At 44.6% G+C, this 15,513-nt stretch overlaps 1 protein-coding gene across 1 annotated transcript in view; it reads left to right on the forward strand.

Annotated features, from left to right (window-relative positions):
- LOC143982958 (cytochrome P450 2F3-like) overlaps positions 1–15,513 on the forward strand; it is an 87,588-nt gene that overhangs the window by 44,985 nt on the left and 27,090 nt on the right. The window contains exons 5-7 of the mRNA XM_077482127.1: positions 3,513–3,673; positions 6,268–6,444; positions 9,856–9,997. Of these exons, the coding sequence (XP_077338253.1) occupies positions 3,513–3,673; positions 6,268–6,444; positions 9,856–9,997 (480 nt within the window). The remainder of the gene's footprint in view (positions 1–3,512; positions 3,674–6,267; positions 6,445–9,855; positions 9,998–15,513) is intronic.

Raw genomic sequence — 15,513 nt, forward strand, 5'->3', positions numbered from 1 at the left:
CCCGCCAATACCCCGCCAATACTCTGCAATACCCTGCCATAAATTGCCATACCCAGCCATACTTGGAGATACCCAGCCATACTCGGTGATACCCTGAAATACCCAGCCATAGACGCCCCCCACCCCTCACCGCCCTCCGGTGCTTCTACCAACTCGCCAGTACGATTAAAGCCAGAATCTTTTTTTTATTTTTTATTTCAGGCTTCCCAGCCTAGAGGTGAGATGTGGGGTCATATTGACCCCCAGATTTCACTGTAAAGAGGACCTGTCACCCCATATTCCTATTACAAGGGATGTTTACATTCCTTGTAATAGGAATAAAAATGATCAAAAATATATTTTTGGGGAAAAAAATGTCAAACTAAAATAAATAAAGTAAAATGAACAATAAAAAAAAAAAAAATGTTTAAAGCGCCCATGTCCCCATGTGCTCGCATGCAGAAGCGAACGCATGCGTAAGCCCCGCCCACATATGAAAACGGTGTTCAAACCACACATGTGAGGTATCGCCGAGAACGTTAGAGCGAGAGCAATAATTCTAGTCCTAGACCTCCTCTGCAACTCAAAACATGTAACCAGTAAAAAAAATTTTAAGCGTCGCCTATGGGGATTTTTTAAGTAGCGACGTTTGGCGCCATTCCACGGGCATGTGCAATTTTGAAGAGTGACATGTTTGATATCTATTTACTCAGCATAACTTCATCTTTCACTTTATGCAAACATTGGGCTAACTTTACTGTTTTTTTTGTTTGTTTTTTAAGCACAAAACAGTTTTTTCCCCCCAAAAAACGCGTTTGAAAAATTGCTGTGCAAATACCGTGTGAGATAAAAATTTGCAACGACCACCATTGTATTCTCCAGGGTCTTTTGGTATGCATATGCTGTGTGTGTGAAATAACCTGATAATATGACAATTTTGTGGAAAAAAAAAAAAAAAAGGAAATAGGCCGTCAGTACTTCAGGTGTGATCAATTTTCAGATATTGGCACCATAGCTTGTGGACTCTATAACTTTCACAAAGACCAAATAATATCCACCAATTTGTACTTATTTTTACCAAAGATATGTAGTAGTATGAATTTTGGCCAAAATGTATGAAGAAAAAATTACTAATCTGCTAAATTTTATAACAGAAACGAAGAAAAATTCATTTTTTCGCAGAATTTTCGGTCTTTTTTCTTTTATAGCACAAAAAATAAAAAACTGAGAGGTGATTAAATACCACCAAAAGAAATCTCTATTTGTGTGAAAAAAAGGACAAACATTTCCTATAGGTCCAGTGTTGCATGACTGAGTAATTGTCATTCAAAATGTGAGGGCACCGAAAGCTGAAAATTGGTCTGGTTATTAAGGGTGTTTAAGTGCCCAGTGGTCAAGTGGTTAATAATAGAGCTTGCAGTCAGTAGTGTTAGGAGATAGTGCGTGCTGTCTGCGTGCTCTGTACCCAGTACATACCGCTATAATATAGGGCAGGCCCCTACTTTCAAACATCCAACTTACAAACATCTCCTACTTGCAAACGCAAGGAGACAGCAGCAAGTGAGATGAAAAAAGATGGACGACAAAACAAATTATACAGGGGTGATAACCCTTCCCTATGTTTTCCAAAAAGCTTAAAAATATTTTTTTTTGACTGGAGCTACACTTTAAAAATGTACCGGTTGAAAATTACAAACAGATTCAACTTAACACAACAAACCTACACAGTCCCTGTCTTGTTTGCACCGCCTGTATACTGCTGTTCTGAGTATATAGGGCCTGGGGGCCACACGCATTTCCTTTTTTTAATATGGGTACGGGGTTCCCCTTAATATGCGTACAAGACCCAAATAGGCTGGTAATGGGCAGGGAGGGCTACCCATGCCATTTTTCTCAATGATTTTCAACCATATTGCAGGAACCAGATATAACATTAAAACCGCAAGCAGTTTTAAATGGTGTTATTTCCGTTTAATGTTATTTTGTGCAGGGACTGTTCCAAACACGGGAAACACGTGGCACTTCACAGGCATACTACAGACACCCCCCAGGCACCATATTTAAAGGAATATTTCACCTTTTTTTTTTCACTTTAATCGTCATTAAAATCAGTGCTCCCGCCAAAACGGCAGTTTTTAAAACTTTTTTTTGCAGTGACCCATGTCCCCTGAGGCAGGAGGCAGGTCCCCAAACCCTTTTTAGGACACTATCTTGCATATTAGCCGTTAAAATTAGCACTTTCCATTTCGAACGTTCGAGTCCCATAGACTTCAATGGGGTTCTAACGTTCGTTTCGAACGCAGGGGTCGTTCGCAAGTTCTGGTGCGAACCGAACCGGGGGGTGTTCGGCTCATCCCTACTGGTGAGTGCATTCCCATAAGGGAAGTTTTCCGCATGTGGTGGAGTGTATGGTGGAAGTTTCCTACAGACAACACAGTAAAAACTTTAATAGATGTTCTCCGCTACCTATCTCTCATTTATGGACTATTTATGATAGCTTGTCTGATTAATTAAATTGGACAAGAAGTGCTGCTACAATATTTTAAGAACTGATTTGTGGCTTTTTATATTGTATTTTACAATTTTTACATTTATTTAAGTGGCTGCTTTAAAGTGTATATCAGTTTTGCACTTTATATATAATATTGTGGTGTTTATTGGTCCAGGTCGCAGAGCGGTGTTTTTAGGTGGGCATTTAAACATCATTATAAGCCCCTGTACACACGGTCGGAGATTTCCACAACCAAATCCGTCGGATTTTGCCCGTCGGATTTTGTCCGTCGGATCTTGTCCGAAACTGTTGCACACACACGGTCGGACAAAGTTGGCGAAAAAATCCGATCTTTCAGAATGTGATGACGTAATTTCGTTACGATGGGACTACATTCAGGCTAGTAGCCAATAGCTTTGATGTAGGAATTTGATCTGAGCATGCGAGGCACTTGGTCCGATCAAAATTCTCTACACATGATCAGAGTATGTCCGATCGGCCTAGTTGGTCGGGAAATATTTCCAACATGTTGGAAAATTGGGTCCGACGGATATTCCGACGGAATCAGTCCGATGCATACCACACACAGTCGGATTATCCAACGACACGGTCCGATAGGACACATTCCGACGGATTCTCCGACCGTGTGTACAAGGGCTAAGAGCTACTTATTAGAGGGGAATTATTCATAGGTACAATGAGCATATGTTGTAATTTAGAACTTGAACTGAGGGAATTGAGGTTGATTTAAGGTTATGTGTATGTAAACTCTAAAAATGAATTTTTCTTATTTGCTCCCTTTTGGTGTACTTTCCACGAGAGAGTTTGGAGGCACAGACATTCTGGGGATACATAGGTGGCAATAGGAAAATGAATGAGCTTTATAGTGGATGGGGGCACAGATGGTTAGGGGATGAATAGGGCTCACTTTGAGCATCTTGTTTTACCAAGGAACTGATTTGAATGATGAACACATTCTCTGTAGCAAATAATGTATAAACATTGAAAATAAATAATACTGATGTGTATGACTTTATTTTAGGGGCTCCGGTGAATCCCACTACATACTTTGCTCGAACAGTCTCCAATGTAATCTGCTCTATTATATTTGGCAGCCGGTTTGATTATGAAGACAAAAGACTGTTGGCCATAATTGAGAGTATTAACAGTAACTTCCTTGTCATGAGCAGCACCTGGGGGACGGTGAGTATGAAGAGGAAGACTCAATACTAGCCATTCTCAACTGAGGTTCATCCAGACTCCAGAGGTTGCTAGGGTTTCCTTAAGCTAAGGCTGATTGAGCCCTTGTACACACAGTCGGAGATTCCGACAACCAAATCCGTCGGATTTTGTCCGACGGATTGTGTCTGAAACTGTTGTATACACACAGTCGGACGAAGTTGTCGGAAAATCCGATCGTTCAGAACGTGATGACGTTCTTTCGTTACGACAGGACTACGTTCAGGCTAGTAGCCAATAGCTTTGATGTAGGAATTTGATATGAGCATACGTGACACTTTGTCCTATCGGAATTCTCTACACATGATCGGAGTATGTCCGATCGGAGCATTTTGTCGGAAAATATTTCCGGCAAGTTGGAAAATTTGGTCCGAAGGATATTCCGACGGAAACAGTCCGATGCACACAGTCGGAATATCTGGCAAAACGCTCCGATCGGACACATTCCGTCGGAATCTCCGATCGTGTGTACAAGGGCTGATTCTCATTTTATGGTGCCTGCATAGTCTGGGACCAATGCAACCTGGCAGAGCCAGCTGTATGACACCAATAAATATTTTTGCTGTCTGTAATGGGGGGGCATTCTGACCACTGCTGTACATGGAGCATTCTTCCCAATGGCCACCTATGTAAGGGGTCATTTTTCCACTGATCACTAAGGATGAGCCGAACACCCTTCGGTTCACACCAGAACCTGCGAACAGACCTAAACTTCCTGTGAACTTTAGAACCCTATTAAAGTCTATGGGACTCGAACGTTCAAAATCTAAAGTGCTAATTTTAAAGGCTAATATGCAAGTTATTGTCCTAAAAAGTGGTTAGGGACCTGGATCCTGCCCCAGGGGACATGTATCAATGCAAAAAAAGTTTTAAAAACTGATTTTTTTTCGGGAGCAGTGATTTTGCAGGTTTCCGTTACATTAGAGGGGGGCGGGGTCACCCACACGTCATTGGGGAAGCCGGGCTTCCCCACTTGCGTCAGGAGGGGGCGGGGTCAGGTGATGGGTGGCCCCGCCCTCCTCATGTAAGAAATGTCAGGCTGCCGGAATCCCTGCAGTGTCTCCGCCGGTGGAGACAGAGGATGGATGCGCTGCGCTGGACGGATCACCCATCGCTGGATCAGGTCAGCCATCGCTAGACCCCGGAGAGATGATCATCTGTCGCTGGATAGCAAGAGTGGATTACCACCGCTGGAATCTTTTTAAAAAAAAATGTATTTTTAATAAAGGACTTTTGCAACGGTGTGTGTGTCTTTTTTAACATTCTTTTACACTTTCTTTGTGAAATGGTAGGGGTACTTTTGTACCCCCTTCCTATTTCAAACAGGGGGGTGGGATCTGGGGGTCCCCTTGTTAAAGGGGGCTTCCAGATTCTGATAAGCTCCCACCCGCAGACCCCCGCAACTACCGGCCAGGGGAAAAGGTGATTTGAGGGGTCACAGACCCCCAAGGCATCCTCCCAATGTTGAGGGCATGCGGCCTGGTACGGTTCAGGAGGGGGGGTGCTCTCTCGCCCCCCCTCTTTTCCTGCGGCCTGCCAGGTTGCGTGCTTGGATAAAGGGTCTGGTATGGATTTTTAGGGGGAACTCCACCCCATTTTTTTTTATTTGGCGCAGGGTTCCCCTTAATATCCATACCAGACCTGAAGGGCCTGGTAATTGAATTTGGGGGAACCCCACGCTTTTTTATTTTTTTTATCAATGACTTTCAATGACTGTTCTCTGAATTACGGGGAGCCGACAATTCATTATAGCCGAGAGTGATTTTAAATGACTTTTGTATTTGCAGAAATGACACTTTGTGCAGGGACAGTTCTAAGCATGGGAAACATGCGCCCCTTTACAGGCATACTATAGACACCCCCCAGGTACGAAATTTAAAGGAATATTACGCTTTTATTGTTTCACTTTAAGCATTATTAAAATCACTGCTCCCGAAAAAACTGGCGTTTTTAAAACTTTTTTTGCATTGCTTCATGTCTCCTGGGGCAGGACCCAGGTCCCCAAACACTTTTTAGGACAATAACTTGCATATTAGCCTTTAAAATTAGCACTTTAGATTTCTCCCATAGACTTGTACAGGGTGTTCCATGGCTTTTCGAATTTGCTGCAAACACCCCAAATTGTTCACTGTTCGCCGAACCGGTGAACAGGCAATGTTCGAGTCGAACATGAGTTCGACTCAAACTCGAAGCTCGTCCCTACTGATCACCAATGTGTTGGTAGTTCTGGGTCAAATGCTATCTGGCAGAGTAACCTGCATGACACCAATGATAATTTTTGCTTTCTGTAAGGGGGGGGGGGGGGGGGGGGGCATTTTGACCACTGCTGTACAGGGAGCATTCCATTCTTCCCATTAGCCACCATTTTTCCCATGGATTACAAATCTGTTGATTTTTGCAGGGGTTTCTAAGGGTTCCTCTGGAGTGAAAAATTTTGAGAAAGGCTGCTTTGAAGTATGAGTTCTCAGTCAGGGCAAATAAAATAAAATATGTTTTTTTTTATTACTCTTTCATATTTCAGTTATAGTTTGGTTCACTTTTATATTTTGACAATACAGCTATACAACATGTATCCAAATCTCATGGACTATGTGCCAGGTCCACACAAGAAAATTGGGAAGTATTTTAATATGATCTATGACATTTTAGCCGAAAGTATCAAACACCACAATGAGACTCTGAATTCGGAAAATCCACGTGACTACATTGACTGCTTCCTAATGAAGATTAAAGAGGTAATAGTAACTTGGATTTACATACAACTAGAATCTATACGTTGGGGATCTCCAAAAGAGAGGATGAAGTCACAAATAGTTTGTGACTCCTCTGTACAGTAACTACATTAAGGCCGGGTTCACACTATTTGCGGAGCGGCTCACAGCAAAGGGTCCGATGCATCCCGGTTCTTCATTTCAGGGGCGAATCAGGTCCAAATTTTTGCCTGAATTTGGATCTGGAAGGAGCCAAAGATGCACAGGACCCTTTTTTTTCCAGTGTGTTAAACGGCCGTCCCGGAGATGTGTGAACTGGCTCCTCTCCTGTCATGCGAATTGGATGTGGGGACGCCAATACATCCAATTCACAATAGTGTGAACCCAGCCTAAATGGTTAGCTGCTTAACCACATTTATGTATTGCTTAATTAAAGTTGCATATCAGGTCAGTGGCTGCCAATCTCTTCTATGTTCCACAACCCTAGAAAATGTTTGATTAATGTTTGCATTTGAACATGAAAAAGTGTAATTTCAAATTTTTGAACCACATACAATATTGCAGGAGAACAAACTGAACTTAAAGCGGTACAAAACCCAAAAATGTAATATATCGCAGCTTATTAGTCATTAGATGTGGTGGCTGCTTACATTTTGATTTTTTCAGGGTTTTTTTCATCTGTTTTCACCTGGTGAGCTGGCCAGTAACACACCTCCTGTAGAGTGCCTCCACTCTGGATGAAGGAGCACAGGGGCACTTTTGGACAGCTTCATTATCAGTCGGGGGGGGGGAGTGTTCGATGTACTAGCAGATTTATATACACTAACAACTTGAAGCTAAACTCTAAAATTGCACTTACACAAGCCGTTACAGCAACAGTTTTTGTTTTCTTTTTGGGATAAAGGTTTTACGTAGATAAATAAAAGCTGATCATTGTAAGCACCCCTGCAAATGGTAAATGGTTTGTCTCAATACTCTAACTGCTACATTTGCAAGAAAGCTTCTTCTGTTGATAAACAACAGATTTACTGGCAGGATCACCAGGTGAAAATAAAGGAAAGAAAGCCTAAAAAAGAACACTAGTGCAGCTGTCACCTCTAAGAATTTGTAAGCTGCAAAATAATTGCATTTGTATTTTTTTTTTGTTTTATAAGCCCTTGTACACATGGTCGGACATTCCGACAACAAAATCCATCGGATTTTGTCCGACGGATTTTGTCCGAAACTGGTGTTGCATACACATGGTCGGACAAAGTTGTTGGAAAATCCGATCGTACATAACGTGATGACGTTATTTAGTTACGACGGGACTACGTTCAGGCTAGTAGCCAATAGCTTTGGCCTAGGAATTTGATCTGAGCATGCGTGGGACTTTGTCCGATCGGAATTCTCTACACACAATCGGACAAAGTCCGATCGGATCATGTTGTCGGAAAGTTTTATAGCCCAGCTCTAAAACTTTGTCGGTCGGATATTCCGATGGAAACAGTCCGATGGAGCCCACACACAGTCGGATTATCCGACAACACGGTCCTGTCGGACATTTTCTGTCGGAATGTCCGACCGTGTGTACAAGGGCTTAAAGCTTTAAATAACAATGCCAGGTAAATGGATGTTTAATACATAGTCCAGTTTGGACCAATGTAACTAGGTATATACTATATCTGGCCAATGCACCCTGAAAGTTGGAAATCCCTGAAGTAGACGCCGTTACTCCAGTGAACTCCACACGCTTCCATGTCCTGCTCCGAACAGTTGCCCTGCTGTATTGTGAACACAGGAGATTGGCCGCTCAGCACGGGTGCCATTTAGAAAATGTTTTTCATTTTCTGAATCAGTGCAAAGTGTTCTCTGATTGGACAAGATGGCACCACTCAGCACAGTACCTGGAAGCAAGTGGAGATCACTGGAGTGTCTAGTTCAGCTTCCAGGGGAAATGGTCAGATATGGCAAATGCATAGTTACATTGGTCCAAGATGGATAAAACATCCATACCTGGAATTCTACTTTATAAAATAAGCTTTTAACTGAAAATGCAATCATAAACTGAGCAATTCGAATGTAGTTTGTTCAAAAAAACAAAAAATAGTAAAAAGTAAAATTTTATTAAATTAACATCTTTGTTCCTGCTTGTCATTCATGATTTTGTCACAATATGAAACTTTCTTGCTAATCGTGATCTGCCTCTGGATTCAGGCGATTTCTAGATTTTGTCTTAATTGACAAAAGAGAACTGAATCCAGATTCACACAAGTATAGTGCACCCCACGTAGGAGCAGCTGGTGAATAGGGATCCCCCATCTTGCACAACCAGGCACACCGAATTTCCACAGGCACACTTGAGGCAGGAAACAATCAAGCAACTTTGTTTTTGTGTTTTATTTTAGGGGTTAATAAATGTGGATTGGGATGGGATATTTATGGGGTGCCCACTCTTCAGGGGCACCTAAACTATATACAGTCTATATACCCTCCTGCACAAACTTGCTTGTAGAGCCACAATGGTGTCACCTTAAGAAAAGGCTATAGCAAAAGCCCTTTACAGGCAGGGACTGCGAGCCCCTATACCTGAGAACAATGAGGTGACACCACTAGCACTTCCTCCCAAGGTCACTGGTCCCAGCACCACCCCTTCAGGCTCTGCCAGCCTGCCTGGCTGCAACAACCCCTTTCACTAGCCTACCTGGCTACTTCCCACAGTCCTCCAAGACTACACACTCACCAGTCCACCCGGCTGACTTCTCCTGGATGTGCTCGCTGGCTCCTGCTGTTCTCACTCTTGCTCCCGTACCTCTGGACAGGACTCCTCAGTGTGTTGTGAGAGGATCCCTCCAGCACCCGAGCCCCAGGCCCGAGATCACCCCCCAGACTAGGGGGCTACCCTCTAGTCTAGGAACAGAATCTGTTTTTTTGTTGTTTTGTTTGTAGGGTAACAAACGCTTTAAATTAACAAGTCTAGCATCTATGCTACACAACCACCTACCACTACTGCTCAAGGCACAGGAATAGTGACTCATGACTTATCTCTAAGGGATGCAAAACACTCTTTGTTGCACCCCCTGAAATTCCATCTCGCACCCCAGGTTGGGAACCCCCGCAGTAGAACCTGAACCCTTTAAAAAAACTTCTAATGGCAGTTTCCCCCTGTCCTGTACCACAGCCATTGGAGAAGCCATTACAGAAGTGGTCGCCATTCCTATTCAAAGGTCGGGCCCATTCTCCCTATAGCAGCAGTGGCTGAGCTCAGTGTTGCTACTAGAGGAAGAGTAGTACATTGTCAAGATTCAGATTTGCTCACTTCATATAATTTAAAAAAAATGTTTTAATAGACTAGGGAAGAGTAGGCATTTCAGGTTATTGTTTATAATGAACACAATATTTTATGCAAGAATATTTATATAGCTTTAATATATTTAAACACTTTTACATGTGAAGGAAAAGGACAACCCAGACACTGCATTCTACGCCACATCTTTGGCCAGAACAATTCAAGACCTGCTATTTGGTGGAACAGAGACAGTCAGCACTAACCTGAGATACGGATTCCTGGTCCTCATGAAATACCCGGAGGTGGCAGGTGATTTCAATATTTCATCCTAAAACCTTTACGTTAACCTGAGTATAGAAACATAGGTGCTACCATGGCTGAAATTCTTTTGAAAAGCTCAGGCATGGGTCTGCCATGATGGTCCTGGCTCTACTACCTTGTGAAGTCTATACAAGCTAAACTCCAAACCTGAACATCTGTTCTGGGTCAGTGACACTGACTCACTAGAGAGAGAAGTGTCTATGGCAGGAGACGGCAACCTCGGCACTTCAGCTGTGGCGAAACTACAAATGCCATCATGCCTCAGCCTCTAGGAGTCATGCCTGCGACTGTCAGGGTCTTGCAATGTCTCATGGGACTTGTATTTTGAAGTTGAAGTGCCGAGGTTGCCTATCCCTGGTCTATGGCATTGCAAGAAAATTAGGCTTAATAGTATTATTCAGCATTTCAGATGAACATAATAATTAATCTCAAGCTTCTCTATAATCTGCCTTATAGCTTCCATGATAAATGTAAATTTACAAGATGGGAAGAAACTTCCATATAAATACAAATATTGTCTAAATATAAGAAACCTGTGGATTCTCACTTTATTCTTGATCTAATTTGTGTACTTCTTCCAGACCTGTGCAGTAATCCATTGCAAAACTTTTCCTCTTTACAGAACTTTCCTTTAAAAAAAAAGACCAGTCACTGCTGCTCTTTCTCTTTGTGCTGGGTGACTGGTCTTGTCTCCGCACCCTCATTCCTGCATGGAGCTTGTAGTGGGTGAGCTTCTGGGCCCCTCCTGCACTGCTCTGCTTTGCTTTCTGCAAAGGCTATATGGAGTAGACATGACCGCCATCAATAAATTTGTTTTGTTTCGTTCCGTTACAGTTCGTATTAGAATTATTTCGTACTTTGTAATTCGTGTCCGAAATTCAATTTCAATTCGTACGAAATACGAATTGTCGTTAGGTTTGTTAACTTGTCATAAAAATTACGAACATTCTTTACGATGAATTTAAAGGCAAAAATATATATACCTCAATATGACAGTCGATGCTGATGGAAGTTTGGTTTTTATCCGAAATCCGAAATTCCGTTGAAGAATTTCCCATCCGAAATGCGAATTTTCGTTAGATGTGTTCACTTTTCGGTCCAAATTTCATTACTACGGAAACAACATGTGACTGTTGGTTGACCAATCAGAGGTTTTCTTCTGCTGCTGAGGCCTACAGGGCAGGCCCGATCATGTGACTTCCCTTTGTGGGTTAGTTAGTGTAGTGGAGCAGATCACACGATTATTTGTCTGTGCATCTGAGCGAATATCTTTGCAATCCTTAGTTTTTCATTGTTCATTTTAGTTTATATCTGTTCGCAAGTGTATCATCTATTAGTGTTTAGTTTCTGGTTTTATTAGTTTTTTGGTTGGTTTTTACAGATCTTTTCTTTTTTTTTTTTCTTTTTTTTTTTTTCATTTAGTTAATATTTTGTTATTTTCTGTTGGTATAATATTTTTTTTTGTACATTTGGTTGATTTTGGTGTTAGTTTGCTGCAATAAAAATCATATTTTTTTGTCTACAATTTTCTAACTTTTAAAGGAAAAATGAGCAGCAAACAAGGCCAAAAAAAGCAGTAAGAGTGCTGCTGGGAGAGGGAGAGCTATGAGCCGTGTACATGAGCAGCACGTGGGAAGTTCTGTCTCTGTGCCCTCTGAGCTCAGCTCACCTCCCATAAAGCTGAGGCGACTGGGAGTGAAGACTGCTGGTGGTAAAGAGCCTGGCAAACAGCAGACATTTGCACGTCGCCAGCTGTTCCAGGATTTACCTCCTAGAACCAGCAGCACAGTTCATAGCAAAAGTGGCGCTACCACCTCTGCCACTGCTGCAGGTAGCATGCTACCCATTGGTACCTTTTATGGAAGAGGGCAGGCCAAAGGGGTTCCCAATGCACATACATTTGTGCAGCCAAAGCTGGAGATCCTGGCCATGCAGCAGGAAACATGTCAGGAGGCCAAGGCTCATGATGATGTCACCACCACCATTGCTGCCAGTGCCATCACCATCAGCACTACAGGGAGCTTGGCAGTGGTCAGCAAGGAGACAGAGTTTACTGCTTCTAATAACCACTGTTCCCTTGGCAATGTGGAAGAGGTGGAAGCAGGCTTTCCTGACATTGTTGTAGACAAATTTAATTTCCGGCCCTCTACCCATGTTGGCACCACCGACAGCCCAGAAAGTATCTCCCCTCAGTCCCCACTACTTTTCTCTCCTGAAAAGACCCCTGCTCAAGTGCTTTCTAAGCCTCCAGCAACAGAATGGGCCAATGCAACCATTAGGCCTCAATCATCACAGCACCCAAAATACCTGGGATGTTCAAGTCTCTTCCTCCTGCTCCTGCCGAACCTCAGAAAGAGAGTGTGACCACTTCAGTGGAAGGGATTCCATCAGGCAGTGTCATTGGTGGTGGCTGCCGTTCCAGCATTTGGCAGCATTTTAAAAGAATTGGTGTAGGTCAGAAGGCCAAATGCAATGTGTCAGGGAGGTCAGCCAGGGCCGAGACATAGGGCATCTCAGTAATAGTGGCATGAACCAGCACATGCGTGTGCACCACCAAACAGTGCTCTTAGGGGAGAAAAGTATTATGGCCACTCCTCCAAACACCAAAAGGGAAATCAATAGTGACACCGCCACAGCCACCATGAGTGCCAGCACCACCAGCCAGTATAAGGCAGAAAAGAATGCTGTTACCATCCCGCATCCAATCCATACCAGCCAGGCCACCCTGGAAGATTTTGGTGGCTTTCAGAGTTAGGGTATGTCTCGGGCGTAGGTACGTAAAATAACACGCCTGATTGGCCAGGTCATTGCAGTTGGAGGAGCACCTTTCAACATGGTGGAAGGTGAGCCCTTCAAACAATTGATGCAGGCTGTTGCACCACAGTACCGTGTGCCATCATGTTAGACCTTCAGCCAAACTGTGGTGCCAGCCTTATACAGGTCTTGCGTTGGGGTGCTCAAGGAGGAGATTGGAAGGGCAGGTGGACAGGCAGTGCACCTGACCACTGACCTGTGGAGTGTGTATAGTGCCCAGCACGCCTTCCTGTCCCTGACGGCACATTGGTGGCAGGCCAAGGTGTCACATGATGTAGTTCAAACATCTAGATCCTCGTCAAGAGTTGACAAACAGGGGCACCGTTCCTTCCTCCTGCACGCTGAGGTGCTTGATGAAAAGCACACAGTGCAAAACATCCTGCAAGCCCTGCAGAAAATGTTGTTGCAGTGGTTTGGACAGGCAGACAGCAACTACCAGATTGGCTATGTTGTCACTGATGGAGGCAGCAACATGGTCAAGGCTGTAAGGGATGGCAGCTTTGTGGGTGTGCGCTGCTCAGCCCACCTTCTCCACCAGGTTGTAACTGACAGTTTTCGGTTGGTGGAGACCATTTCTGGCGGCGATGGAAGGCTGTCCAAAGTGGTGGACTCTTGTCGGAAGATGGCTGGCCACTTCCATCGGAGTGTGAGGGACAGCCACCTCCTCAGGGTGGAACAGAGAAAGGCAGACCTTCCAGAACACTGCCTAAAGCAGGATGTGGGGACTAGGTGGAATTCAACCCTAGCAATGCTGGAACGCATCCTTGAACAGCAGAAGGCTCTCCATGCCATGGCCTATGATCATAACATTGGCATAGAGAGACCTTTAGGCAGGGAGGACTGGGCCATAATTGGGCAGATTGTGGCAGTCCTCAAACCTTTCCTCTCTGTCACAGAACACCTAAGCCGCGAGGATGCCAGCATTGGTCATGTGCTCCCACTCTTCAACCACCTTCAGAGCAAATTGGAGCGGTTCAAGTCAGCTGAGAAACCTTTGCCTGGTGGTGGCCCTCAACCTGATGTGTTGGCTCTGCTAAACACATTTCTGATGGAGTTGGGAAGGCGCACGCAGGAGTTGACCGCCTCTTGCCCAGAACTGATGCTGGCTGCCATGTGTGACCCTCGCATCAAGGGCAAAATGGCTGTGCAGTGTAGTGCTCTGACAACATGGTGGGACGGACTAATCGACAGGGTGCGTCAGAGGGAAAGGCAGATGGTAAGGCTGGGAGAGGAGGAAGAGGAGGAAGAAGATATTGAACACCCCCTCTCCCATGCATCATCTAGTGAAGGGAGCCGAGCTCCTGCCAGTGGAGCATCTTCTGTCTTGGCTGAGGCACTTGACACCCTAATAGGAACCTCCAGCATAGTGCGCCCCAAGAAACCCATATCAGCAAAGGAGGTTGTCATGTCCTATTTGTCAGCCCCACCAGTGCACCCCACCACAGATCCAATGTTTTTTTGTCAGGAGAAGAGCGAGGAGTGGCCTGCCCTCGCAGATATTGCCAAGGAGCTACTGTCCTGCCCTCCGACAAGTGTCCAGAGTGAGCGGGTGTTTTATGTGACGGTAAACATCCTGTCACCCCTAAGATCCCAGTTGTCCCCCCAGCTAATGGAGCAGTTAGCATTTTTGAAAATCAATTTGCCAAAGCTGGGGTACCCCTCCCTCACTCTGAACATTCCTTGAACTGACTGTCTGCAGCAGAGATGGCCATTTGGTCTTAGTTGGCCCCTGTCCCTCCACACAATCCCTCCCCTCGCTTCTCATCTACTCCTATTTGCTTGTGACATCATCTGGGATGGACGAGAAGAGAGGAGGGGCCACCAGGGAGCAGCGGAGATAGAACTTATTGCACACACTTCCTGCGCTACTCTGCATGCTGGTTGGTAAACGCCCTGATGTTCCCCAATGTGCCCTGATGTTCCCCAATGTGTCACAATGTGCTCCAATATGCCCTGATGTGCCCCGATGTTCCCTGATGTGCCCCAATGTGTCCCAATGTGCTCCAATATGCCCTGATGTGCCCCGATGTGCTCCAATATACCCTGATGTGCCCCAATGTGCTCCAATATGCCCTGATGTGCCCCAATGTGCCCTGATGTGTCTTAATGTGCCCTTATGTGCCCCCACCATTCTTCTCATTTACACATATGACTGCTAGAACAGATAAAAAGACATTTAGGGAAATTGATCAAAATTGAAGCGAACAGAATCTGAAGCAGTTGCCCATGGCAACAATCAGCTTCTCTTCAGTTTGTTCCGTTAAGATTTGAAAATGAAAGAGAGAAGCGGATTGTCTGCCATGCACCGCTGGTCCAGTTTTCACCTGCTCCAGTTTCGATAGATCCCCCACACTGTTTGGGGTCACCGGGGATGTGCGGAGAGCACATGCATGGTAACACCAAACAATTTCCAGTGACCCCGCACATCCCCGGTGACCCCTTACAGTGTGGGGGATCAAAACTGGAGCAGGCAAAAACTGGAGCACCTGTGCATGGCAGACATGTGCTCATTATGAGGGGCTTCCACCATCCCTGTGCTGTGCTGACTTCCTCATGGGGCTGTACCCCTACTGTGCTCAGTATGTCAGCACAGCACAGGGATGGTAGAAGCCCCTCATAATGAGCACAGCAGGGGTACAGCCCCAGGAGGAAGTCAGCATAGCACAAGGATGGTGGGAGCCCCTCATAAT

This window comes from Lithobates pipiens, unplaced genomic scaffold, assembly GCF_037356315.1.
Source record: "Lithobates pipiens isolate NorthernLeopardFrog02 unplaced genomic scaffold, aLitPip1_a1.2 Scaffold_1, whole genome shotgun sequence".
Classification (NCBI taxonomy): domain Eukaryota; kingdom Metazoa; phylum Chordata; class Amphibia; order Anura; family Ranidae; genus Lithobates; species Lithobates pipiens.